The 25,929-nt window shown below is 60.8% G+C and overlaps 9 protein-coding genes across 9 annotated transcripts; 5 read left to right on the top strand and 4 right to left on the bottom strand.

Moving 5' to 3' along the window:
- Positions 1 to 799: 799 nt before the first annotated feature.
- On the bottom strand, positions 800 to 3,034 carry COLE_02439 (uncharacterized protein; the record flags this gene model as incomplete). The annotated part of the gene is made up of 3 exons (XM_018425167.1): positions 800 to 2,350; positions 2,453 to 2,895; positions 2,998 to 3,034. 3 exons carry the CDS (start codon positions 3,032 to 3,034, stop codon positions 800 to 802), a joined length of 2,031 nt encoding a protein of 676 aa, XP_018281391.1.
- Positions 3,035 to 7,370: 4,336 nt separating this feature from the next.
- Positions 7,371 to 8,357, bottom strand: COLE_02438 (uncharacterized protein; the record flags this gene model as incomplete). The annotated part of the gene is made up of 2 exons (XM_018422271.2): positions 7,371 to 8,152; positions 8,228 to 8,357. The coding sequence occupies 2 exons, from the start codon at positions 8,355 to 8,357 to the stop codon at positions 7,371 to 7,373; spliced, it is 912 nt and encodes a 303-aa protein (XP_018281388.1).
- Positions 8,358 to 8,922: 565 nt separating this feature from the next.
- On the top strand, positions 8,923 to 9,777 carry COLE_02437 (uncharacterized protein; the record flags this gene model as incomplete). Its single annotated transcript, XM_018421193.2, has 6 exons — positions 8,923 to 9,004; positions 9,040 to 9,093; positions 9,127 to 9,248; positions 9,285 to 9,436; positions 9,481 to 9,667; positions 9,712 to 9,777. The coding sequence occupies 6 exons, from the start codon at positions 8,923 to 8,925 to the stop codon at positions 9,775 to 9,777; spliced, it is 663 nt and encodes a 220-aa protein (XP_018281387.1).
- A 162-nt stretch (positions 9,778 to 9,939) lies between these two features.
- On the bottom strand, positions 9,940 to 11,007 carry COLE_02436 (uncharacterized protein; the record flags this gene model as incomplete). Its single annotated transcript, XM_018421192.2, has 5 exons — positions 9,940 to 10,555; positions 10,590 to 10,702; positions 10,737 to 10,814; positions 10,849 to 10,888; positions 10,931 to 11,007. 5 exons carry the CDS (start codon positions 11,005 to 11,007, stop codon positions 9,940 to 9,942), a joined length of 924 nt encoding a protein of 307 aa, XP_018281386.1.
- A 530-nt stretch (positions 11,008 to 11,537) lies between these two features.
- On the top strand, positions 11,538 to 12,870 carry COLE_02435 (uncharacterized protein; the record flags this gene model as incomplete). The annotated part of the gene is made up of 3 exons (XM_018425932.2): positions 11,538 to 11,663; positions 11,719 to 11,865; positions 11,938 to 12,870. The coding sequence occupies 3 exons, from the start codon at positions 11,538 to 11,540 to the stop codon at positions 12,868 to 12,870; spliced, it is 1,206 nt and encodes a 401-aa protein (XP_018281385.1).
- Positions 12,871 to 15,805: 2,935 nt separating this feature from the next.
- COLE_02434 (uncharacterized protein) lies at positions 15,806 to 16,500 on the top strand (the record flags this gene model as incomplete). Its single annotated transcript, XM_018422270.2, has 3 exons — positions 15,806 to 15,853; positions 15,906 to 16,244; positions 16,306 to 16,500. The coding sequence occupies 3 exons, from the start codon at positions 15,806 to 15,808 to the stop codon at positions 16,498 to 16,500; spliced, it is 582 nt and encodes a 193-aa protein (XP_018281384.1).
- A 1,383-nt stretch (positions 16,501 to 17,883) lies between these two features.
- COLE_02433 (uncharacterized protein) lies at positions 17,884 to 19,247 on the top strand (the record flags this gene model as incomplete). Its single annotated transcript, XM_065626211.1, has 9 exons — positions 17,884 to 17,917; positions 17,949 to 18,061; positions 18,108 to 18,228; positions 18,264 to 18,456; positions 18,488 to 18,793; positions 18,834 to 18,904; positions 18,943 to 19,019; positions 19,056 to 19,139; positions 19,173 to 19,247. 9 exons carry the CDS (start codon positions 17,884 to 17,886, stop codon positions 19,245 to 19,247), a joined length of 1,074 nt encoding a protein of 357 aa, XP_065482480.1.
- A 233-nt stretch (positions 19,248 to 19,480) lies between these two features.
- On the top strand, positions 19,481 to 21,552 carry COLE_02432 (uncharacterized protein; the record flags this gene model as incomplete). Its single annotated transcript, XM_018426230.2, has 3 exons — positions 19,481 to 19,937; positions 19,969 to 20,322; positions 20,369 to 21,552. 3 exons carry the CDS (start codon positions 19,481 to 19,483, stop codon positions 21,550 to 21,552), a joined length of 1,995 nt encoding a protein of 664 aa, XP_018281382.1.
- Positions 21,553 to 21,715: 163 nt separating this feature from the next.
- On the bottom strand, positions 21,716 to 24,991 carry COLE_02431 (uncharacterized protein; the record flags this gene model as incomplete). Its single annotated transcript, XM_018422269.2, has 3 exons — positions 21,716 to 24,326; positions 24,360 to 24,652; positions 24,764 to 24,991. The coding sequence occupies 3 exons, from the start codon at positions 24,989 to 24,991 to the stop codon at positions 21,716 to 21,718; spliced, it is 3,132 nt and encodes a 1,043-aa protein (XP_018281381.1).
- Between the last annotated feature and the right edge of the window lie 938 nt (positions 24,992 to 25,929).

Below are 25,929 nucleotides of genomic sequence, written 5' to 3'. Positions count from 1 at the left end.
GGAATAGTGAACAGCGTCACAGACTATTCAGCTACCATGTCGCAGGTAGTATAATATAATACTCCAGTCATTTGAGGCTCTGACTGCCCCAATCACGTCTTAGTTGCTCCACAAACTCTGCTAATCTTCGGGGCACTCTATTCATCACCGAGACACCGGGCAAACGCTCGTGAGGCTCTTGGTGTTCTATCACTCCAGCCTCTAGCGCCTAAACCGGTTCGTCTCCGCTACAGTAATATTCCCAAATAAATAGTCGAGACAGCGTGGGGTCGGCACAATGTTCATGATAATGCGAGAATGGTTGCTTGTTGGTTCGTGTCTTCATGATGTTGTGCCTTGTCGCCATCTGAGTTGAGGTCGGGAATCGTTGAATAAAGGTGCAGGTATTCAGGTCTATCGTACACGACAGGATATAATTGCGAGGCCGCCGCCAGCGGAGGGGTTTGTTATGCAAGCGTGCTCGGACGCGTCGGAGAGGGTGTTCGTAGTTCGGATAACGTCCATTTCGTGTCTGCGACCAGCGCCGCGATGATTATCAAGACCGATGCAGATGTTGATGATGGTTGTGCGCTGTTGGGGAAATGGATGCGAGGGGATCATGGGGTGTAATGGGAGGGTTACGCTGTGAACACAATGCTTGCGATGCTGGATGGGCGGAAACTTGAATTGATGCGAAAGAACGAGAAAGAAAAGAATTGGTGGTTGTCGAAGGAATGACGCTTGTTGAGTGAGACGAGACCGCTCGAGCAACGTCGGTCAAGTGGCGTGCCAATGCACGCACGTCGCCACCAACCAGTGTTTACCACCAGCTGGCACCCGACGAGCCAGATGCAGGGGGGAATCCGCTACCGCCGCCGCCGCCGTAGCCACCGTAGCCACCGCCACCGCCGTAGCCACCACCACCACCGCCACCATAGCCACCGCCGTAGCCGCCACTGCGACCGCCGAAGCCGCCGCTGCTGCCACCGCCGCTGTAGCCGCCGCCGAAGCCGCCGCCGCTACGAGCGTCACGACCGCCCGAGCGACCGCCGCCACCACGGCCACCACCGCCGCGACGGCCGTAACCACCACCGCCGAAGGAGCGCTCCTGCGAGATGTCCACGAGCCACTGAGGCACATCCTGGTTCGCCTCCTTAAGAAGGTCGATGAGGTCACGACCAATCGCAAGGTTGTTGCGGTTGAAGAAAGCGGTGGAAGTACCAGTGTTGCCGGCACGACCCGTACGACCGATACGGTGAGTGTACTCCGCCACGTCGGTGGGAAGGTCGTAGAGGATGACGTGGGTGACGTTGGGGATGTCAAGACCACGGGCAGCGACAGCAGTGGCGACGAGGATAGGTGCGCGGCCAGTCCGGAAAGCGTGAAGGGCAGCCTCGCGCTCACGCTGAGTGCGGTCACCGTGAATTGAGGTGGCGTTGTGGCGCTGCGAGCAAAGGAAGTCGCAGAGCGAGTCAGCCATCCGCTTCGTCTCGACGAAGACAAGGATAAGACCAGTCGACTGCTCGGCGAGGAGTAGGTCGAGAAGAAGCGAGCGCTTGTCGTGCTCATCGACGTACTCGATGCGCTGCGTAATGTTCTCCGAAGTGGAGCCGACGCGGCCAACCGACAGGAAGATGTAGTCCTTAAGGAAGGAGCGGGCAAGCATCTGGATCTCCTTGGGGAAGGTGGCCGAGAACATGAGGGTCTGGCGGTCCTGGACACCAGGCATGTCTTCGCCTTCGACAATTCTGCGGATCTGGGGCTCGAAACCCATGTCGAGCATACGGTCGGCCTCGTCGAGAACGAGGTACTTCACGTTGGCGAGCGAGATGCGGCCACGCTCGATCAGGTCGACAAGACGACCGGGGGTAGCGGAAAGAAGGTCGCAGCCACGGTCGAGCTGACGGATTTGCTGACCGATGTCGGCACCACCGTAGACGACGGCGGGGCGGACCCACGAGCGGTAGGCGAACTTGCGAGCCTCCTCGTGGATCTGCGAGACAAGCTCACGGGTAGGCGCGAGGATAAGCGCAGTGGGGTACGCCTTGCGTCTGCTGTAAGACGAGCTGAACGAGTTGTCCGGAGGGGGAGCCGAAGGGCCGTAGGAAAACAGCGACGACAGAATGGGGAAGAGGAAACCACCAGTCTTGCCCGAACCGGTCTGAGCACAGGCCATAAGGTCACGACCTTGTCCGACGATGGGAATCGAGTACTTCTGGACGGGGGTGGGGGTAGTGTAACGGGCCAACTTGATGTTCTCAAGGAGAACCGGGTCGATGGGCGCGAGGAACTCGGTCACGGGCTCGGGGACACCCGTACCGGTAGCCTCAACGGGGATGTCGGCATACTTGTCAAAGTTGATACCGGTCGACTGTAGGTGGGTCAGCATGCTGCATAGGGCCGAGAAGTGATCAACAGGAGAAGTGTCGGTGGAGTCAAATTTTGCCTCCGCTGCAGATCATTTGCCACTCACCTGCTGAGTACCATCACCTTCCTCGCCGTAAAGCTCCTTCTCAAGGCGGGGGTTCTGCGAACCGAGGATGTGCTTGCCGTCGCGGAAGGCACCGACGCCAGGAGGGAGGTTACGCTCGAAGCGGCTGCCGCCGCTGGGAGGGCCACGAGGGGGAGCGCCCCAGCCGTTGGCGCCGTCGTTGCGGTCGCCACCGGCGTTGCCGTTGCGCTGGCTGGGCGGAACGTAAGAGCCCTGCGGGACAGGAGTCGGGGCAGGGGTGGGGAGACCCGTGGGCGACGGGCGGTAGCCGTTACCAGCGGGAGTCGGGGTGGGCGCAGCGCCGTTGAACTGCTTGGTGGGAGCGGGTCCAGTAACAGACTCGGCGGCCTTGCGGGCGCGAAGGTAGGGGGGAACGTAAGCCGGACGAGCGCCGCCGTTGGACTGGTTACCAATGGAGACGCCAGCTGCGAGATTGTTAGAACATTGGTCAAGGGGAGGAAGGTGGGTATGACGCGACGGTGGCGAGTCGCCACCGTCGTGTTTCGCACGCGACCAAAAACACTCACAGAGCTTCTGCTCGATGTCGTTGACAGTAGCGGTCATAATTTGGTTGAGAGGTTTGCTTTTGATACCTGCGAGATGTCGCGGGTAGTCGGTTGAAGAGCGTAAGAGGGGGGAGAGGTTGGTTGCGATGTGATTGTAGCTGGGGAAGCTGTTTCTTCTCCTTTGTAGTCTCTTCTCGGCCTATTGATACAGAACGAAAAGAGTGTGTCGGGTGTGTCTTCGACGGTCTATTACTCGAGAGAGAGAGAGAAAGAGAGAGAGGGGGAGGAGATGCTGTTTTGAGAGATGAGGATGAAGAGTAAGAGGGGAGTGGGTAGATGGATGATGACAAAAAGAGAAAAGGAGCACGGGTGCTGTGTGGCGTGGCTGCGACGCTTCGCCCTGCATGCCCTGCAGCGCTGCAGGAGCGCCTCGTCTGGCAAAATCTGGGTCCCGGGAGGGGTTCAAAGGAATTGCAGGGAAGCCGGGGCTGTTAGGGCGGGATAACGTGGCGATGGAGCTATAGAGTGATGTGTGTGGTGCGGGTGGGTCTGTGCACCACAGGGGAAGAGGTGGGAGCATTTCCAGATTCCCTAGACAGCCCTCCGTCCCTGTCTCGTGTGCATGATTTTCCTCTCCCCGGATGCCCTGCTTTACCAACGCTCTTTCTCCTCCCCACTCTTTCAGACCCTGAACTTACATATAATTTTCACCTCTGCCGTGATGCCACTGTATCATGTATCATTGAATACCGACATTAGTTCCGGTATTACCCGCTCCCCAATTCAGTTTATCACCGCAATTACCCCAATGCGCCCCCACGTCATAATTCCCCTCGGCCCAATGGCCGCTCCGACATTCACCCCTGTATACTATCGCGTGGCATTTGGGATTAACTATGATCAATAAACACAGGAAATAAGAGGTGGACGCGTCTCAAGTCGACAGGGACCAGCCACGTGCCCCGGGCGTCGCTGCCTGGTCATGCTGGTCACGATCGATCAACAACACGGTGCCATCATCACTCATAACACCTCGTCTTCGCATCTCGTATCTCTCTACACCCTCCCAACTGCATCATGGTGAGACTCATCTGCACGCCATAGCTAACAGCAGTCGGCTGCCAAGGACAACGCTGGTGCGTCGCCTCTGGGACCTATCTGACACCTTCCTCCTCATGCCGCATGTTAATCTCAGAGTACAAGGAGGCGTTCGCGCTCTTCGACAAGCGTGGCACTGGCCAGGTTCCGCGCGAATCGCTCGGCGAGCTTCTTCGTTCGCTGGGACAGAACCCTACCCAGGCTGAGGTTGCGCAGCTGGAAAGCGCCGTTGGCCAAACCTGTGAGTCACGTTAAAGTTAGGACGGTCCTGATGGCAGTCGACTTCAACCAGTTCATCGACATTCTCAACCGCCCCGACGGCTGGAAGCCCGCTGGAACTGCTGGTGCGTACCCTCTCGTCAATCACACGATTGTCACTCGCTGACCACTAGAGGAGTTCATCAAGGGCTTCCAGGTCTTCGACAAGGCTGGTAACGGCATGATCGGCGCCGGTGAGCTGCGCTACGTTCTCACTCAGCTCGGCGAGAAGATGTCGGATGAGGAGGTTGACGAGCTCCTCAAGGGCTTCCCTGTACAGTAAGTGGGATGGGCAGCGCAGGCAGAGCGCACATGCCTCGACTATCACCTGAGCCGCCACGTCTGGAACGAAGGGTGCCACGCTGACGCACAGGGACGGCCAGATCAACTACCACTCGTTTGTGCGCTCCATTCTTGCGCAATAGATGGCTTCTGCGTTCACACGCGCAATGCGGTTGCGCAGACAGGTGGGGTTTGTTTCATGACATAATGTATGACTGTGATACTGTGTTGGCCAGAAGCGGCCATACCCTCGCTCGCACATTATGTGCTCGTGAGAGAGTGTCGCCCGTGGAATGCCTCGTCACCGCCCTCCTTTGACTTCCTTGACTCCCCCTTGCAATGATGCGGCTGGCTGGTGACTGCCAGCCCACAGTCACTGACCCACAGTCACCGGGACATTGGTCACTGCCGATCGCCTCTACCCGATTCAAGGCGTAAGGTGGCAAATGGGGCTGGGCTGATGACTTCCTGCTCTTGCGGCCCCCTCAAATTGACCAGACGTATTCCCCGTTGCCTCATCCACACACCTGCTGACGCGACTGACTTTGCTCGACACGTGACTGACTTCTCGTCCTCATTCGCCCGTGCCGGTCCCCTGATCCCCTCAACACTCAAGCAAAGTACAGGTGTTGCAAGTACAGAATGCCATTGCCAAATGGATCGCTCTAGAATTTCTAAGTGCGGGGCACGGTGGAGAGCATGCGGCTCCACGCGCGCTCATACTGGCCCGCGGGGTTGGCAGCGACGCCGAGCTCCTGTGCGGCGCGGAGGGGGAAGTCGATGTGGCGTAGGATCTCGCGGCCGAAGAGCACGACGTCGGCCTGGCCTTTCTGAAGAATCTCCTCTGCCTGCTGGGGCGACGTGATGAGGCCGACAGCACCGATAAGCAGGCCCGGCACCTCCTTCTTGAGGTGCTCGGCAAAGTGCACCTGGTATCCCGGGCCGACGTTGTACTGGCCTCGCGGGTCGTTACCGCCCGAGCTGACGTCGAGGAGGTCCACGCCCGCGTCGCGCAGCAGGCGCGCGTACATGGTCGTCTGCTCGATACCCCACCAGCGCCATTCGCCGTTCGCGTCCTTCTCCGGGCCCTCCGCCGCGTCGAGCCAGTCGCTCGCGCTCACGCGGTACAGCAGCGGCCCATCCCAGTTCTCGCGCACAATGCGCGTCACCTCAAGGCCGAGGCGCGTGCGGTTCTCAAAGCTGCCCCCGTACTGGTCGGTGCGCTCGTTCGAGAGTGGACTGTAGAAGTTGTGCAGGAAGTAGCCGTGTGCGCCGTGGATCTCGATGAAGTCGAAACCCGCGGCCTTGCACCGCAACGTCGCCGCCTTGTACGCCTCCTTGACATGTTCGAGATACTCGAGGCTCGCCTCGGCCGGGTGCGGGTTCGTGGCCGGGTTGAAGCTGATCGCCGATGCGCCCTTCACGTCCTTGGCCCAGCCGTTCGCCTCGTCCGTCGCGACCTCACCGCCCGTCCAGCCCTCGTCCTGCGCCTTGCGCTGCACCCATGGGCTGAGGGTGCTCGCCTTGCGGCCAGCATGTGCGAGCTGGATACCGATCTTGCCGCCGTTGGCGTGCACAAAGTCCACAACGCGCTTCAGGGGCGCGATGTGCTCGTCGGACCAGATGCCCATGTCCTCTGGCGAGATGCGGCCCTCAGGTACAACGGCGGTTGCCTCCACCATGAGGTTGCACCAGCCACGCAGGGCCATCGACCCATGATGCACAAAGTGGAAGTCGGTCGCCTTGCCATAGTCGCTCGAGTCTGCGCGTCAGCCCATGACGTCTCCGAAACTGCGATCGTCGCTCCACGGCGCTGCGGCGCGGTCGGGGCCGGGGCCGGGCCAGTTTACCCGGTCTAAGGGCCTTATCCTATTACCGACTACCGGCGCACCGACAGTCTACCGCAATCCGCAATCAAGATGGTGGACTTGACCAGCTGGCCAGTCCAGGACCATGGTACTCACACATGCACATGGGCGCGACCCACATCCTGTGCGGCCACTCGACGCCGCGGATGGTAATGGGCTCAAAGAGCTTAGGCACATTCTTGTTCTGCGGGAAGCGCTTAGTCGACGCAAGCGCACCGATCTGCTCGGGCTGCTTGGGGATGTAGGAGGTGTAGTCAGCCGCCTCGCTTTTGAAGGGCGCGAACGGGGGATTGGTGTTTGGGGGGTTGCAGGGAGGGGCTTCGCCGGGCACTGGTGTAAGCACTCTGATGCCACGATCGCGACGAGGCCCATCCCGGCAAGGGGACGGGAGTCGGGGCTCACTTTTTGTTGATGAACTTGGGGAGTGACAGAGCAGGTACAGCTGGGAGGAAAGAACGGGGAACTTCGATTGGGTTTATATTGCTCGCGCTCACATCATCGTGACCTCCACATCTACCTCCACTTTACCTCCACTTCCACGACGCCAGCTTATAAAGCAACGTCTCGAAAACTTTAGAAATCGAAGCTCCACTTCATTACGACTGCGCACACAACACCAGCATCCAGAACATGCACGTTTGTCAGAGCTAACGAAGTCGTGATCCAAAGCATGCATGATACAAGACAACAGCCAGACATGTCTCATGGTCGTGGTCACAAGTATGATGAATACACACGGCCTCCACTTGGCGTCATGACGTCGGTTAAACCTCCACTTCTCCTTCACGGTCATCACCCTGCTTGACCATCCCCGCACGATTTGATGATCAATATCCTGCCGATCCTCGGAGGGATGCACAACCTCGGAAGGATACTCCACCAAGTCGCTTATCGCCCGGTGTCCATGACCTGGAAAAGACGTTCGATGTCCTCCCCCCCACACTCGAATGCTATGTCTAAAGAGTCGATGGACGTGTCACCATCAGAGCTCGGTTGGGCAGGGAGGGGCTCCCGTGTGCTGAAGGCCGTACAGCGCTGGGGTGTTGAGCGAGTAGCCATTGCAGCGCGGGGTGGAGGCGCAGATCTTGACGACTGGCGCATCGGGGTCGTCGACACGTGCACTGCACGAGCAGTGGGTGGTCCTGGTACGAGTCCTCTCAATGCCAGTGAGCTGCCGGTCTCCGGGCCCGGAGCATGGATGGGGACACCTCGTCGAGGGCTTGATCTCACTGGCCGTGTGGACGCCAGCTGCACTACAGAGCGAGGAGCGGACTTGGTTGCTCTCAAGGGCGGCTGAGGCTCGCTCTTCACAGCAGGGAGCGAAGTTGTCGATGTCACAGGGCGGCCGTTGGTGCGGTCGGTGAGCATACGTGGCCGTGCCGAGCGTGCATCGTTGAGGGTTTGAGAGCGACTTGCGCTCCCCGTGTTGGAGAACGACGTGCTTGCGCGAGATAAAGGGGTGGGAAGGACAGGGGTAGACTGCGATGACTGGTCCATGATCTTGTCGAGCAACTCGTCAAGTTTTGTCCTTTCCGTGGGTGCAGGCGATGATTCTGATCTCGTTCCGCGGAGTAAGCGGCGGGGGCGTTTTAAAGCAGGCTTGTCTCCGGTGAGCGATGAGGAGCCGATGGGTAGGGGCCGCTGCGTTGGCGCAGGCAACGGCAATGGATCTAGTGTGAGCGTTCACTCCGCAGGATGTGCATCGCACATGTTCGGCGAGGCCTGCCTCGGATCAGCCGACTCACCGTCCGCAGCAGCCTGCATGAGCAGCTCCTTTCGTAGCCGATCGTCGAGTTGCCACCCCACACCACTCCCCCTCTCGTCGTTCTCCCGCAGTTCTCGCTTGCGCCTCGCCCGGGTATTTGGCGTATCCATGTCTGTGAGCTCCCGCTGTGTAGGCGAGGGCTGAAATGCCTCCTCGGGCGAGCTCCGCTGCGGCGGCAACTCGGAAGGTGGCGGTGATGTCGCAGCTAACTGAGGAGGTGAGATAGGGGCAAGGGAGAGCGAGCGACAGGGGCTTCACGAGGGGAGGTACCGGGGCGGCGAGTGTGAGAGGAGTGGGAGGGGCGAGAGCTGTGAGTAGTCGGTGGAAGGCGGGAGGGCTATGGTGCGGACTGGATTGAGGGCGAGTAGTAGCAAGAAGAATGGCCGTTAAGGAGTGGTGTCGAAGGCTCGAGGACGTTTGCGGGAGGGGGTGATGCAGATGCGAGGATGCGAAGTGCGAAGGCAGTCGCGCGAGTGTGCCTTGTTGGGGTTGATGAAGGTGGAGGCAATTGAAGGCGCCCTTTGACCGACTACTTGTTTTTCCAGACCGACAACTACCAGCGGGATCAGATATCCCTCCCGTGTGCGTCACCGCTCGCACTGACCTCGGCCCGCCACCACCACCGGAGAGGTCTCAACAACATCTTACGTTTCCTCCCCACTCCACCTCGCCGTCATGTCCCTTCTCCACGCCCTCGTCTCGCGCGGAACCACAATTCTAGCTGAGCACGCCACCGGCGACAGCGTGCTCAAGCCAGGTGCGCGCTCCTCCCTGGCGAGAAGCTGACCGCAGCGGCCAAGATTACTATCCTCTCCAAGATCCCGCCCAACAACTCAAAGCTGACCTGTGCGCCGGTTGCCACGCAATAACTGACAGCAGACGTGTGGCAGGACCGGCTGATTCATTATGTCTCATCGGACGGGGTCATCTACCTTGTTATGGCGGACGACAGTGTCGGACGCCGCATGCCCTTCGGCTTCCTGGCTGAGGTGGAGCGTCGCGTGAGCTCCAGATATCGGAGGTAGCTCTAATGCCAGTTCACGGCCGAGTACTCGCCCGACGCAATCTCGGCAGCGGGTGACCATGGACTGGATGACTTTGAGAGCGAGCTGGCCCGACTCATGCACCAGTACACAGAGAACCCGCCAGCCGATCCTCTCAAGCAGGCGCAGAGCGATCTCAGCAACGTGTGCGTGTTCAGCTGAATGTTGTTTGGGAAGTAGCTGACGACAGCAAGGACATTATGGTGCAGAACATTGACTCGATCCTGCAGCGCGGCGAGCGGCTTGACCTCCTCGTTGACAAGACGGACACGCTAGCCGGGCAGGCGTATGCTTTCCGGCGCGGGGCGCGTTCGGTGCGCCGTCAGCAGTGGTGGAAGAATACGCGCATCACGGCTCTCACCGCTTTTGTCTGCGTGGTGGGTTTACTCTCCCTCTTGACATGCTCCCAGGCTTACATCAGCTTCTTATCTACCTCTTCATTGCTCAGTTCTGCGGCGCGTCGCTCTCGCATTGTGGCAGCTCCTAATCCTTCTTCTTGTATAGAGTTTTCATTGTTGTACCATGATGTCGTATGCACATCCTGTCGTCTGACCTGTTGACCTCTCACATCACCATGCGGCACCCGAGGACGATGTTATACAATGCATAGGCCACTCTGACGTTCAATGCTAATCCTCTCTCTACCACTCTAAAGCTCAGCAAGCACGCCCATTGCCAAGCTCTGGGTGACCTGGTCGCCGAGATTCTTCTCGACTGCCTCCTCAAGGTGGCGCTTCGGGTCGAGCTTTCCGACGTGGCGTGTCTTGAGCTGCTCAGGCGTAAGCGTCGCCTCCTCCTGCACACTCTTGGTGTACGTCTGAGCGAGCTTGAGCATGAGCTGCGCCGACTTCTCGTTGTTCTCCTCCTGCGTCTCAAAGTTGTCCAGCTTGAGCCCCTCAGTCCATCCGCGCTTGTGGAGGTTGAGCAACATGCCCTGCTCCGCCTCGGTTTTGCGGTACTCGATGGCAAGCGAGTAGTAGTGACGGTTCAGACCATGTATAAGCGCCTGGATGGACGGCTTGTTGAGGTGGCCGATGTTGGACGTCGTCTGTCGGCTCTCCTGCCCGGCCATGAGGGCCTTGGGGTTGATGCTCCGGAATGCATCAATGACGACCTTGCCGCGGACGGACTGGATCGGGTCAATGACGACAGCCACGGCGCGAGGGTGCAGCTGCTCGAAGGACTGCTGCGTGTTGACATCGACGGATGATAGCCAGCATCCGAAGCCGGGGTGGGAGTGGTACCATCCAACGACCATTTCGGGGCTACAGTTAGACGTAAAAAGGCGGTTGTGCTCACCGGCCAGTCTGCTTGAGCATTTCCAACATCTTCGTCTGGAAGACGTGGTCGACGGACTCGACAGTCACCGTTGTTCCGGACTGCGGCATTGCGAAGACGTCGACGCAGGAAATCTTACGTTAGGCGTAGTCAGAGGAGATCACGCACAGTGTACTCGTCCACAAACTCGCCAAGCATCAGGCCCATGACCTCCATGGGAACGCCTGCCCGGCCGTGCTTGAGCATCTGTTGTCAGCTGGAGAAATATATCTCAGCTCACCTTCAGGAGAGCCAAAGAGGAGATGTGGACAGTCTCGCCACTGAGATTGTTAGCAATGCCTCAAACGCATAATGAGACCCACTTGTCTGGCAGAACGATTTCCTCCACGCCGCGAGCGTGACCCCCGCCGAGAAGACTAGAAAGCGCGTTGCGGTTCATCGTTAGGTTCGGCCCTGTCAAGGGCTGGATCAAATGAAGAGGGGTAGAGCGGGCAAATATGGAGAGGCAGTCGCTCTTTGTTCGGCTTGTGGTCGCTGCGAAGAGTTGTGGCGAGCGCTGGTGTGACGATGGTCTGGATGAGGGGAGGTTGTGGACTGATATGGAAGCTGTAAGCCGTTCAGCCAACCTCAACACTGACGACAGCGAGGGCAGTCGACACGCGAGCGCCACTTCGATTTGATTCCGCTACACACTGTGTGGTTCTAGCTGTCTATTGAGGATTGCTATAGCATATATTTTGAAACCTAAATGATAATTCAACGACAACAAGCCCCTGTCGGCGTCAAATAGGCGCCTTGGAGTGGACTCAGTTACGTCAATTGGGGAGCCTATCAGTCGTCGACTTTGCCACCAGAGGCGAGGGCGGTCCAAGGAAGGCATAAATGGACCGAGTTTGTCGACCTCAGCTCCCCACACTCCAATACAACCAACAACTCCACTCAACCCTCTCCCCCCTCCGTCCGCCCGTCATGTCCGAGTACCAGCGCATAAAGGCGCGGGCTCAGGCGATGCAGCGCGAGAAGGAGGAGCAGCTCAAGCGGGAGCTCGAAGCTAAGCAACGGCGCGAGAAGGAGGCTGAGAGGGCCGAGGCAGAGGTGCGCCGCTGTGGATTCATAGCTTTGCCGCGACATCGTTGCTGACACTGTTTAGCGGCGCAAGTTGATCGAGCAGGCCACTAAGGAGGCGCGGTTGAAGGCGCTCAAGGAGGCCAACCAGGCTCAGGTCAAACCCACGAGCGCTGCGAACATCGAGTTTGATCCATTCGCCGACGATGCTGTGCCAGGGCTATCAGCGAGGGTGCGTGGGAATGTTGCGGGGTGCGAGGTGTCTCCGTTGCCTCATCAGCTCCCATGACGTACTGACAAGCAGCCACCTCTGCGGAAGCCATCAACAGGTGGTGCGAAGAGCAATGGGACAGCAAAGAAGCCTTCATCTAGCGGCGCGGGGCCGAAGCAGTCCAACGGCGTGAAGAAGGAGGGTATCGCACCGAAGAAGGGGGAAGCTTCATTGCTGAGCCGGAAGGAGAAGGCGGCAATGAAACTCGCCCGTCAGTCCAAGGCGGACTCGATGTTCAGCGTTCAGTCACTTGTCGATATGGCTGAGGGGACATCAAGTCGTTCGGTGTCGCCCCGCCGCGCACCGCCACCGCGACCCGCCCCGTCTGCCCTCAAGAAGTCGACGACACCCGTGATGGCTGCAAAGGCGTCCGCCGGAAAGGGCATTGCTGGCATGAAGAAGTCGCTGGACGTTTCTGGGTTGCGCAAGCTCTGCCCTGACCGCGACTCACGCGACAGACGCACTGTCGACGAGATACAGCGCGACATACGGGCGCGCAAAGGCGTCACGTCTGGTGTCGCATCAGCGACGAGCTCTAAACCGTCCAGCGCTGGCCCACCAAGGGATAGCAAGGATCTGGAACGGAACCGCGCCCGAGATCGCAGGTCGCCGCCGCGTGCGGCAGGCAAGATTCGTCGTCGCTCGCCGTCATTGTCAGGCAGTGATTCGGACTCATCAACAGCACCGCGTAAGCGCCACGCGATCGCCGGGCCGAACTTTGATGGCGATGCGCCAGCCTCGCGAGCGGCCGTCTCGGCTCTCATCCAGGGCATGTTCAGCCGCGGCCGGCCGCAGCGGCGGTACGATGACGAGTCGGACGGGTCGGACATGGAGGCGGGCCTGAGCGACATTGACTCGGAGGAGAAGAGGGCGGCCAAGATTGCGCGCCGCGAGGACATGGAAGAAGAGCGCCTCGAGGCCGAGCGCCGCGCGGCCAAGGAGCGTGCCAAGCGCCAGCGCAAGTGAGCGGTTCCGGGAGTGCGAGTGGCATTCCTCGCCCGCGCGCCTTAACATAATGTGGCGGCACTGCGCACCGGCCTGAGATGCGCTATTTGTTTATTAGTCGAACTCGGAGACATCGTGAGACCTGTCGAGATGGCGTAGCGCCTTGTTGTAATCACCAACCAGCATGCATCATATCCTATCAAGGTGTGGTGGGTGAGATGTTTATTGGGTGTTTGTTGGGCGGAAACTGGAGTTCAGCTCACGCCCGATGCGCGATCAGGCGATCAGGCGATCAGGCGATCAGGCCGACAGACAGACATACCGATGATGCTGCGGCATGCTACCCACCCAGGATGCGGATCGCGGTGCTCCACACAGGCGGCTCCGTCCGAGACTGCGGGCAAGATGTGACAGGAATCTCAGCAATGCCCAGCTTAGCTCGCTGGTAATTGGAACTGGCCGCAATGGCACGCTATCAAGATATCATCTCGGTAACAGGCAGGTTGTACGAGGCCGGTTCTCTGAGGGAGAAGGACCGCTGGCAGCTGCAGCCGGTCGACGAAGGGGGGCACTCTGCATGAAAAGTCCTCTTGCTAAGCAGTCCAGACTGTACCGCATCAGCAACGGCCCTGCTCGAAACGTAGAAGCGTAATGTCCGGCCGGCACGTGATCTTCCACTAGATGTTCTTCGATGCCCCAAGGCCGGCCCACAGTGGAGGGGCAAAGGAGCCCTTGCTCGATGATGCCGAGAGGGAGGTGTCTTAACCCCGCTCTGATCACAATACTCGACCTCCTCAATTGTGGGCGGCGCAACGTTGAGCTTACGTGGTGGCAGCGTGGCGGCCGGCGTGCGATCGGCGTGGCGCGCGTGGCTCGGTGCGGCGCACGAGCTCCGAGCTGAGCTACAAGTCTAAACACCATTGATGATGACGCCACGCGAATTGGGGGTGGACTGCATCTGCCGCGGCAGTCAGATCTCCTCCCTTGAACTAGTCATGGCAACATGTCCTCGCGGCTGTCCAGGCCTGGCCATGGCCCGCCATTCGCCGGCCGACATGAGCGCCTCAGGAGCAGGCAACGGAACCTTGCGATGCGAGGCATCGAGTCTGGGGTGCCTGCTGCAGTCGTCTATGGAATCTGCCGGCGAGCATGGCCAGAGGTTGCGGCCAGCGGCCAGAAGCTAGAGGGAATGATAAATCGAGGGTGTGCGAGGATACCAGGCTGACGCGGCGGCGCGGCGCGGCGCGCTTCCGGGCCGAAATGTTTTGCAGACATGAGGATGAGGAATTGCTAGCACCGTGGGGTTAGGCCGGCGCCAAGCGGACCGGCTTGGCGTGCGGCGCGGCGTGCCTTTCGCCGCGCAAGCATCAGCGGCGCCGGTGCATTCCCCCGTTCATTAAACCGGGCCGGTCCCTAGCCCGGAGCGCGTCGCAAGCGGCAGGCAAGCCGCCATCGGGGCGGGCGCTTGTGCATGCCTCACCGGGCCCACAACAGATGTGCGCTGCAGTTCCGCGAACGCTGTGTTGTGGAAGGATTATGCGTGGCGGGAAGCCTGCATTGATGTTGTGGGATCCGACAATCTCCCCCAAGGCCCGAGGGGCTGTGACGGTGGTGGATGTCGTGCAGAGGCCGTGGATGCTGCAGATCGGGGCGAGGTGCACTGATCGTACTGATTCATGATCCACGCGATGCACGCGACAATCTCATCCCACGCGACGATCCCTCCCTCGCTCCCTACGCTCGGCGTCCCATCCACGTCGAAACTGCGAGGTAACAATCTCCGCCGGGTCTACCGTAGAGCGCTAGAGCTCTCCACCGCACTGCCCGTATACTGCGCGTATTGCCATATGCCCACACTGCTTACAATAGCTGTGTGCAGCTGCATGGCATTCTATCATGTCGCATGCGAATCATCGAGCCAAGCTGCTGCCATGCGCCGAGCGGCCGCCACCAGTGATCGCCCATTGCCCAAATTACAGTACATCCACCACAGCTTGCATCCACAAGGACAGGGGGATGGAACGAAAGAGGGTGCATCCAAGTCCTGCCCAGCCCCTCCGAAGGCCTCGCCACGGTCCATGGATCCCATTCAGCTGATCAGCTAGCAGCTAGCAAGCATCGATGGCCTCATGCCTCATGCTGGACACGATGATTTAGAACAGCATCACTGTCTTTGACTAGGCACCCCCGTTTTGACCCTCTCTCATCCGCCAGCTCTTGCTCTGCCCGTGTGCCTTGTTGCCAACACCCTGAACACTACGCGTAGCCCAGGAATTGCGAGTAAGCTATATTTCCCGCAGGCGGTCAGTCGTGACAGAACCCTGAATGCTCATCCTCTGCTCCCGGGGGTTGACCCGCATTTGAAGGGGCCCTCCCTGAAAGCCCTGCCGAGCCAGCCATGCCGCGCCGGAAGAGGCAAGGGAAGGAAGAAACGTAGACGCGCTCGAACCTCTTGATGGAGTGCCGGAAGGACCGGAAGGGAGGCCAAAGGAGGTTCAGAGTCCACGCCAAGGGGATCAGCAACCCAAGGGTAAGACCAAGCCGAGGGCGCAGGGGCGCAGAGGGCGCAGAGGGGCGCAGAGGGGCGCAAAGGGATCAGAGGACGGGGGTGTTGGTGGTGGGGTGGAGCGCGGAGCGCGGAGCGACGCGGCGGCCAGGAGAGCGAAGGAAGGTCACTCAGCTTAGTGGACCCCAACAAGACTCTTGCAAACCACCCACCCCTTTTCTTGCTTTCTCTTCATCTCTCTCATTCACTCTTTAGCACACGGACCACGCACCTCCCCCCGCTCGCTCCCTCTCTCCCCAACTCTCTTCATCGTCGTATTCGACACTCTCCAACTCGCCACCTCGCTGTCCTTGACACTCTTTTCTTCTGACACGCTCTCTCAGCAACGTCTGTATCTGTCCATCTCTCAACCTCCTTACCTACTACTACCTTCCATAACTCAAATCAACAATGATTGCCTCGTACGCCCTTGCTGCTCTCCTCCCCCTCGTCTCGGCTGTAAGTAAACTCTCAATCATCGCAAGATGGCCGATCCTAACACTCTCCGCAGAAGTGGGCCGCCTACACCATCTCGCCCGCCGCCTTCCCCGACCTCTGTGTCGTCTCGAGCGGTGCCGACAACGGTGCCAACCTCGTTCTCGGCAAGTGCGAGTCCGAGGCTGCCGTCTGGAAGTACTCGGACGTGAACGGCAAGATCAAGAACGGCAAGTCGTGCATGGACGTCCGTGACGGTGTCGAGATCGACGGCACCCTCGCCCAGACCTGGGACTGCGCTGTCTGCAACGACCACCAGTCGTTTGACTTCGTCTCCCCCTCGAACAACTCGATCTTCCAGGTTCAGTGGACTTTCGCCGACTACTGCCTTGACCTTCACGAGGGCAAGGGTGTCGTGAGTTTTTACGTGGTGGACAATTCCATCTCTTGAGACAAACTTTGGCTAACCATCACAGGAGGGTGCCACCATCCAGCTCTGGAAGTGCATCGAGTACAACGACAACCAAAAGTGGATCGTCGACTCGGTCAACGCGACCGCCGCCCCCGCTGCTCCCTCGGGCAACGCCACCGCCACCGAGTCGGCTGGCAACTCGACCGAGACCGTCGTCGCCGCTCGCCGCGCCCACCAGAAGCGTCGCCCCGCTCACTAAACGCTGGCTGGTCCTGCGACGAGGCCGGAACCTCTAGAGGTCTGGCCCGCGCTCGATACTGGTGATCGCTGCGCACCGGCCCCGACCATACGACTCTACCCCATCATTGTCACGAACCCTTTCCCTCTTCTTCCTAGGTCTTTGGCTAGGTGCTCCGTCCGTGACGGAGCGGCATGCACTCTTTTTAGGTGTGCGCTACTATGTTGCATATTTCTGCTGTGTATTGATTGACGCTGGTGCCATGGTGGTGGTGCTGTTCGGTTGCTTGCCGCGAGCTTGCTCGCATGTTGTGACGTGGTCCGGCTGGAAGCTGTGCAGGGCAGTGCCTCTACGACCAAAGTCCTTCCCGTCACATTGGGGTGACGGTCGTCTTCATGACGGGGAGTGAAGCGATGCGGTGCCTCTACATTTAGTGTGCGTCTGCCAGCGAGTAACTTCCGCGATGTGCTGATGGCAACTCGTTGCAACTCTGGCGCGTTGATATGGATGCGCATAACTCGGAGTGGAGTGGATTCTGGTGGCCCAGCGCCACCTCGGAAGTGGGTGCAGTAGTAGTGCCAAGCACCATGCTTACCAAACAGCCCAGAGCACGAGCACCTCAAAACATACCAGACCACCTGCCAAGCCGCACTGTACCTTCCGGGGTGCCTCCCTCGGTCCGCCCTCGGTCTGCCCTGGGCCGGAAGCATGGAAGGCGTCAGCGAGCGGAGGGAGCAGCATGTGAGAGTCTGTGGCATCGCGGGCGCCAACGATTGGGCGAGATACATTGCAGGAACTCTTGAGTTGACTTGGTGAACGGTAGTATGGCGCAAACTGGACCCGCGGGGCGGCGCGAGGTGGAGATGGGGCGGCGACGAATCCGCTGGACCATCGTCCTCCTGATCTCCTGTCAGGCGGTGGTCTGAGTCGTGGTGGATTCCGTTGCAAGCTTCCAACTCGCAGAGCGGCCAATGCGACATCCGCATCGTATCACATCATTCTTATGTGGCTGCATGCAGCATGCACGACATCACGCGACGCGCGGATACATTCCGCAGTCAGCAGCCGGAGCGCGCCGAGTGCCTGTGGAGATGCCGAGCTCACGGTACGCGGCAGTGACAACCGGCTCTCAGAAGTTCTGTTCCGTGCGGTCCCAAGCTCGCACGCCACGCGCCACACTCCCAACTGTCGCCATGGCCGACGAAAGCGCGTCTTGTCGCTGCACATTCCAGCTAATGTCCCCTCGTGGCTCTGTCTCACTCACCCCCGTCTCGCTTTCCGGCCGTGGCCTGCGGGACAGTCGCCTCGTCAAGCCGCACGGCCCGTGCGTGCGCCACCAACCCACTCATGCTGTCGACATCTACTGACAAGGCCTAACTCACGCTCTTTGTAACTTCACTCACCATGCCCGAGCCCTACGGCTCGTTCGCGTGGATCTGTACGCGCCGCTCCCGCTCCGCTGACGCCAGGCGCACACGCGCCGTTGCCGGCGTGCAACATCCTCTTCCGGGCGGCCTGGGACGCAGGCGCCCTCACCACACTCTTTCCTTCGACCTCCGACTTCTTCTCCCCCTACAACATCGTGCGTGGCTAGATGCGCAGTGGCTGCGCCTCATGCCTAATGCCAGACGAGCGCGACTCCCGCAAGCCACCCGTACGCGCGCGCCGCCCGCAGAGACGCTGGCACGGGGCTCGGCGCCGGCTGCGTCGTTCCGCGGGTCGGGCAGCGCGGCAGCGTCGGCGACATAGGTGCGTCGCGCGCCGTTCAGCTGACCCAGTCCTCGTCGTCATGTCCCTCTTCTCCATGGTCGTGCCCGCCGCCCTGATCTGGCGCTCGTTCCAGAACAAGCTCGGCGTCGGCGCCCTCGAGCTCAGCCTCGTCCTTGGCGTAGGTCTTACGCCATCCGGGCTGACGGGAGTCTTTCGCCCTCCACTCCGCCCTCCAGGCTGTCACCCAGTCATCAATGCTGCTGCAAGGTGCGCACGGAGATAGTGGCGCTAACCGCAGGCTCGGGGGCCCTTCTCGTCCTCTCCGCCGTGCACCTCGCCGTCGTCGCCACGCTCGTCTGGCTGGTCCTCTGCAACACCATGGTGTTGTGGGGGTCGTACGAGTATGTCTAAGCCGGTTGGCAGCTGACAGCAGCGAACTGAAGACGGTGTACCTCGTCGTGCAGAGCGTGGGGGCATCCGCCATCTTCGGTGTCACTCTCTATCTCGCCCTCGCCACGGGATACGGGTGGACAAGCGCGTTCGCCTTTGTCCCCGAGGTACGGAGCATAGCTCTGTTTACCCTCACTTTCGTGTGGCCCGCCTTGTGAGTGGATTCTGATAACGAACACAGCCGCTGATAGCAGCGCGCTGGTCGCGACATACGCCGCCATGTTCTACATCGCCGAGTACCGGATGCGCGAGCGCGAACCAGCATGTGAAGGCTGGACCAATGGAACTGGGAGTTGACGACAGTGTGGCTATTTGGAAGCGCGTGCGCGCTCGCGGGCGGCCAAGTCGTCCTCTTCGTCGCTTCGCAGCCACTATGCAGCGTGAGCAGCACGCCACATCATCGCAGCTGACGCTAGGCGTCCAACCGCATCCTCAACGGCGCCTTTATTTCAGCACTCATGAACCTCCTTGCACTCGTCCTATTCTACCGCGCCTGGAACGTGAGCGAGCCCTCGTAGACGTGCTGACACCAGCTCATGGGCGAGGCAAGCTGGTCTCTCACGGAGGCCTGGATGCCGCGCTACTCGTATGCTTCGTACGGGTATTAGCGTTGCTTCTACTTCTCCGTCCCCATTGTGTCTGTTCTTACATGTCCTGGAGCCTTGTCGATGTGTCCCTATGCATAGTTGTGCGTCGCCCTATAACATGTGCGTCGACCCGCGCTGCCACATTCACCTTCCCTGCCCCACTTTGAGCGGTCACGGCGGCGGGATCAAATACTTGGCCACCGGCATGTTGACACCTATCTCACTCTTCGCCATTCACACATCATCACTCCAACATGGACGGGGCAGAACTCAGCCTCAACTCACCTGAAGCGGATGGCGATGAGTTCCGCCCACGCGGGCGAGGGCGGGGACGCGGGAGAGGGCGGGGTAGAGGGAGAGGCCCGGGCCGCGGGCGGGGCAGAGGCCGGGGTGCGGGTGCGGGTGCGAGCGCGGGCGGCGCGCGCACGAGCTCGCGCATCAGCCAGCGCGCCGCCGCCGTGCCCGCCAAGCTCAAGATCAGCCTCAAGACGGGCGGCGAGAGCGGCAGCGGCTCGGGACGCCTCAACTCGTTCCTCGGCGAATACGACCGCGAGCTCGACGAGAACCCCGACGAGCCGCTCGCCTTCGAGGAGCAGTTCATCCTCCGCGTGCCGCAGAAGGTTGCGGACGGCGTCGGCGGCGAGCCGGGACTGCGCGACATGGTCCGCGGCAAGGGCAAGGGGCTCGAGGGCGTCGAGTTCAAGTTCCTCGGTGAGGTGCGCCGCTGCCCAGCTGACACCAGATACGCGCCGCGCCGCGTTCAAGATTAACGGGACGACGTATGCGGCCAAGCTCGTCGACTTGCCCAATATTATCGAGGCGCAGAAGACGCACGACAGCAGACACCTGTTCAAGGTCGCCGATATCTCGCAGATGCTCGTCGTCGAGAATCCTGTGCGCGATGAAAGCAGCATCACTGCGTCGGCATTGAATGTCGACGACTACATTTGGCCGCACGGCATCACGCCGCCCATGCGCCATGTCCGCAAGCGTCGCTTCCGGAAGCGTCTGTCGCGCCGCACGATCGAGGTTGTCGAGGAGCAAGTGGAGGAGTTGCTGAAGAAAGACGAGGACGCGGATGACAACCCTCAAATCGGTAGGTCATTGCGCTCAGCCTTCCTCCGCCTAGTTGCTAATATCAGACCTCATTGACGTCCTCCCCGACCCAGACGTACCTGATTCGTACTACGTTGAGTGGTCTGCTGAAGACCCCTATGCTGGCTGGCGGCAGGGCGAGGCGTCCGAGTGGGGCGACGGCTACGAGGACCCCGGGTCTGTGGCTACCGGCGGGGACTGGTACGACGAGGAAGGCGAGGAAGGCGACTTTGAGGAGGGGGAAGAAGAGGACGACGATATGGACGAAGACCTCCAAGCTGCGCTCATGGAGACGATGGAGCGGAGCTCGGAGGAAGGATCCGACGACGGCCTGTCGGACGAGGAGGACGAGGACGATGGTGTCGCCGAAGACGACGACGACGAGACATCGGAGCGCAAAGCCAAAATCAAGCAGTACACGGGCGAGATCAAGCAGCTCGAGACGCTCACCGAGAAGAAGAGAGCGGGCTTCACCGGCGGCAACCCGATCATTACCAAGCGCTTCGAGGAGACCATCAAGGGTCTGCAGGACGACATCAGCACCAAGGTCGCTGCGCGGCAGGTGCTGCTCGACGCGATCGAGAAGGAGCAGTCGGACGCGCGCGCCGCCGCCGAGGCCGCGGTGCCGGCCGCGCCCGAGGAGCACGAGCCTGCAGACGATGGCGGGCTCTTCGACGAGGGCGAGATGGACTCGAACGCGACGCCGGCTGCCACACCGGGATTGCTTGGCGCAACGCCCGCGGCCGAGGAGTACGACGACGACGACGACCTGTTCGGCGAGGCGGACGACGGCGAGAGCGACACGGGCACAGCAGCTGTCAATACTCCCCTGCCACCTGTGGATGACGTTGAAGTCGACCTCGAGATGGCGCTGTTTGGGGAAGAGGCACCCGAAGACGCACAGGGCGGCGCGGGCGATGGCGATGAGGAGATGCTTGAAGAGCCCGACGACGACATGGCCGCCATGCTCCAGGCCGAGCTTGGCGATAACGACGCCGACCTGTTTGGCGATAAGGCCGATGACCTCTTCGGTGACGAGGGTGAGACGGCCGCAACAGATGCGGCCGCTGCCGCCCTGGACGAGTTTGCCAGAGAGACAGATGCCGCTCTTAATGCCAGCATGGCCGGATTCGCGGGTGTCGAGGGAGGGGTTGGCATGCGTCGTCTCGCCAGTGGCATTGTGGATGACGGTGACGACACCAGTGGGGAGGATAGCGATGACAGCGACTAGATCGAGTGCGTACATTATGCATGTTGTAACCATATTCAAGTCATGTACATGTCTGCGAGTCGTTCCGTTGGTACCAGCTTCGGCCAATCTCTACCAAAGTCTATATACTCACTGTTCTGGGTCTACAGCGTTCAAAAACCTAGACAATTCCCCGCTGGACTACCTATCTCTCGCTAGGACTTGATGCCATGTTGTGCCCGGGAGCCGATGCCAACCGCGCCATTAGCCCCTCGATCACAGGCGAGTGTGGCGACATGCTGCGAGCCCGTGACCCAGAACGCTCACGTATGGGCGACGCGCTGCCCTCGCTCGCCACACGGCCCCGTATGCGTGGCATGTCGTGGTCGGCACTCAGACTACTCGGAGCGGTGCGGCGCGTGCTGCTGGCTCCGCGCGATCCCGCATTCGAGAACGAGCTGAAGGGCCCGGGTGGAAGACCACTGAGGCCCCCGACGCCGTACCCGGTTGGTAAGCCAACACCCGAGAAGCCGCCGTCGCGCTCTCGCTCGGAGCGCTCTCGTTCAGCGGTCAGACCTGAGCGGTACCGGTACTCCCTGACCGGAGAGTGTGAGGGCGACGAGCTCGATGTACTCGCCTTGCTGGAGGCGCTCGGCGCACCGAAGCCGCCGCGCACTAGAACGGGCCCGCGCCGGGTAGTGCCGCCGGTGGTCTGAGGCGAAAGTAGACCCGCACCATTGCTCGGCGTCTGTCGCGAGGGGAAGGGTGAGCCGGGCGTCGTGCCCCCGATCTTGGGGAGGCTGGGCGTCTTGGCCGTTCCAGCAGGGAGGCTGCGCGCTGCGCCAACGCAGGGCGGCTCTTCGGGCGTCGAGGCCAATGCGGGCGCTCTAGGTAATGAGCCTGAGGCGCGCGGGACGGAGCCACGGGGAACTTGTCCTGGCGAGCCTGTAGCTTCGTTTCGGAGACTCGTTACGCGTGGCGAGCCTGTGACTGGTAGTTGAGCAGTTAGCCCCCCGCCGCTGCCGATGGGAAGAGGTCGAACACCAGCAGCTTGGTATGCCTGGTCCTCTGCTGAACCACTCGAGTCACGTCTGGAAGAAGGCGTCGGCTGTGAGGACGGAGGTCGCGAAGGTTCCGCGCTGGGCGATCCGGTCGCAGTCGGACCGAAGCTGCCAGCCATGCGCTTGAGCATGTCGTCCACATGGGCACGGGTCAGTGGCACCCTTGCCCCCGACACGCCGCTACCACTCCCGCTGCCCATAGCCGGTGACCGTCCCCCAGAGCTTGGTGTTGCCCCCGTCGTTGCCACCGCCGGGTTGGCCGGCTGCGACTGAGCCATACTAGTCGACGAGACCCGCGGCGCGAGCGACGGTGGGGGCGTCCAAGAGTCGAGCGCGCGCAGGAAGGCATGCACATCGTCGCTATCGGGGGCTGCTTCATCGAGACTATGGCGTAGCCCTGACTCGCGAGTGCTGGGCCTTCTCGCCAACGCCACACTGGACGGTAAGCCGTGTGTTTCCTGTGGACTGCTGCCTATGCTGCGGCGGTGGTGCGACAACGACGAGGAATAGCGCTTTGGCAAAGCTGGCGCCGTTAATGGCGAGTCGCGCTCGACCGAGGAAGGCACGAATGGCGACGATGTTGAGTGCATCCCGTATGAGGTTTGCCTCGGGAGCGCTTGCTTGGCGAAGCTGAGAGACGTGGGGACGAATGGTGGGGGTGAACCTCCTACAGGGCCGATAGGAGGAGAAGCTGATGCGCCGCCGTGCAGATGCGCCATCTGAGCATGACTGTATGAGCGGCCAGATTGGGAGAGGAATGAGCTTTGCCGACCAGCTGATGATGGTAACCCGGGTATTGCACGCCCACTTGCGGGCGTTGTGGGTGTGCCAGGGGTGCCGGGCGCAGCTGGCGTGCCACTCGTGCCCGCTGACGCGCCCGTGAGGTTGCGCAAGATTGAAGCGGAAGGGGAGGCAGAGTAGGAGTGGAAAGGCTGGAAGGAGTGACCCGAAAGGCGGCGGTAAGGAATGGGTCCTGTGATAGCGGCATTACCAGTGGCGGCACTGGGTGAAGGTGGCGTGTCACTTTGCGCACCCTGCGCACCGGAAGCGAAGGGCAGGTTGTCACCCAGTGCCCCCCACTTGGCTGCGCCGAGCGAGCTTGGTTCCTTAGGCGTCGCGCCCGTCGAGGCGCGATAGCTGCCGGCCTCGTAACGCAGCGAGCTGCCGGGTATGGGGAAACGAGCTGGAGACGGCGATGCTTGGACAGGTGATGGTCTGGACGGGGATGGGGAGGAAGGCGGGACTCCGGCGGCGCGCGCCTCAGCCTCCAGACGGTGGCGCGCAACTGTCGGCGTAAACCAGTCTTCTTCCATATCGACAAAGCGCTCCGAGAGCACGCTCTCCATGTCCTCGACATCAAAGTCAGCGTTGGGCCGGTACTCGACGCCTAGTTCGTAGGTGCTGCCAAACAGGTCCAGCGCGGGGAAGTCGTACCGCTCGCACATGGATGTTGCGGTAGCCTCCGGCTCATGACCTGGAATCATGTATTCGAGTGGGACATCAATTCCGACAAGATCTCTCTCCATCACGTTCCATGCCTCGTTCAGACCTTCAAGACCGTTGGGATACCCCTCTGGACCCCACAGCTTGATGCCCAGGCGGAGGCCGCTGTTCAGGCGCCGCAGTCGGCGGAATAGGCGATATGCAGGGAGCAGGCGAATGAACGCGTAAAGCGCTCGGAAGTGGATGATGCCGAGACGGTATGCGGTGGGCGGGGCCATCTCGGATGCGGCGGGGTCGGCAACTTCCTGGTCCCTGCTGTCAACGACATTATCGGTGTACACGTACGATACACGGAGCGTCCATCTCTCGAGGACAATGCCGGGGCGGCGAGTGCCTGGCCCTCCACCCTGCTTGACGAGGGAAGGGTCAAGAGCGATGCGCGCGCCATCGCGGTTCCATAGCAGCGTCTGGCCGGCTGGTATGTCGTTCGTGTCGAGGATGAACGCGATAAGGAGTGGCGGGACAGTGGAGCGTGACGTACCCGCTGGCGGGTCAGGTAATGGCGTGTACGACGAGACTGCGCGATAGATGCGCAGATCCGCCTTGTGTACCTCGGTGTCTGCGATAGTGAGATTGAACTTGCGTCAGCGCGATGGAGCGAGGCAAGTGTCACGAGACCTCGCGAGGAAGAGAAGGTGTCTGACGGCCCGCATTGGCGCCCGCCCTGGACTGCTCCTCGAGCGACCTACCCAGCGGTCTTTCTTGCGTTCCCCACGCTGAGCGCTGAGGTGCGTCACGCGTCCATCGACGAGAATGGCCACTGTCTTGAGGTAGAAGCGGTAGATGATTTGGTCTGCACGCGAAGCGCCGACGACCTGGGACGACGCGGGACTCGAGGTGGCGGTCGCGTCAGAGTTGCGGCGTGGGTCTGACCCGGCGCCGGAGAGGGCGCGAGCGCGCGCGGGAGTGACGGACATGGCTCAGCGAGCGGACATGGTTGATGCGAAAGAGATGCGGATGATGAGGATGAGATGCGAGATGATGCGGAGAGCGGAAGAGGGGAGAATGCGCTCAAGTCTCAAGGTGGGTGTGTGGAGAGTGGGGGTGTCGCGTCGTGGTAGAGCAATGTTCCCCTTCAAGGCCCGAGGAAGGCGGCCCGAGCTGGGATGAGTGTGTGCGTATGGAGGTGTGTGGAATGTGACCCCACCCCGTGTTCCCCACCCCGCTCAACGGCACAGCCGGATCCGTTCGCCACGCAATATGACGTCAATCAGGACATGCCGAGAGTGTGTTGGTCTCATTATCCACGTGGAAATAAGGCGACGGCCAATTCATGGCGCCTATTTTACTAGTGCTACATGCCTAAAACCGCGGGACGAAACTTTGGCCAAACTGATATCGCCGCATTTTCCCGACCTTATTGCAGCTGTGGCGGGCCGAGGTGAGGTTTGAGAATTGGTGACGGTCGCTCATCGTTCAACTAACGCTTCACAGTCTCAAAAAGTGAGTGCTGCCCGACACGCCGACGACACCGACGACACCGAGACACACACCGCGACATGCGCGCGCCGACGCATATCTCTCGGCGTTCGAATGGCGACGCTGGGAGGCGCGGGAGGCGCTGGAGGGAGGAATTGTGGGCGTTCGTGTGACGACGACGAGAGGGAAGGAGAGGGAGTGCGCTCGCTGCATACCGTGGGGGTGCGGCGAGGCGTGCTGAGACGAGCAGCGAGGCAGTGCGGAGTGAAGCGCGTGTGTCGGTGCGCCTCGTGTCTTGGTGTCTTCGGTGTCTGGTTTCGTCTCGAAATGCTTTGCTAACCCGCAGTGGTCAAGGGTGAGCATCCGCGAACGGAGCCGGCGCGATGAAGAGGATCTGGAGCGATTTGGGACAGTGGATGGCTGGACTGGACGAACG

This window comes from Cutaneotrichosporon oleaginosum (genome assembly GCF_008065305.1).
Source record: "Cutaneotrichosporon oleaginosum strain ATCC 20508 chromosome Unknown ATCC20508_contig02, whole genome shotgun sequence".
NCBI lineage: Eukaryota > Fungi > Basidiomycota > Tremellomycetes > Trichosporonales > Trichosporonaceae > Cutaneotrichosporon > Cutaneotrichosporon oleaginosum.
The sequence above is the reverse complement of the archived record's forward strand: the minus strand, read 5'-3'. Positions and strand labels throughout refer to the sequence as shown.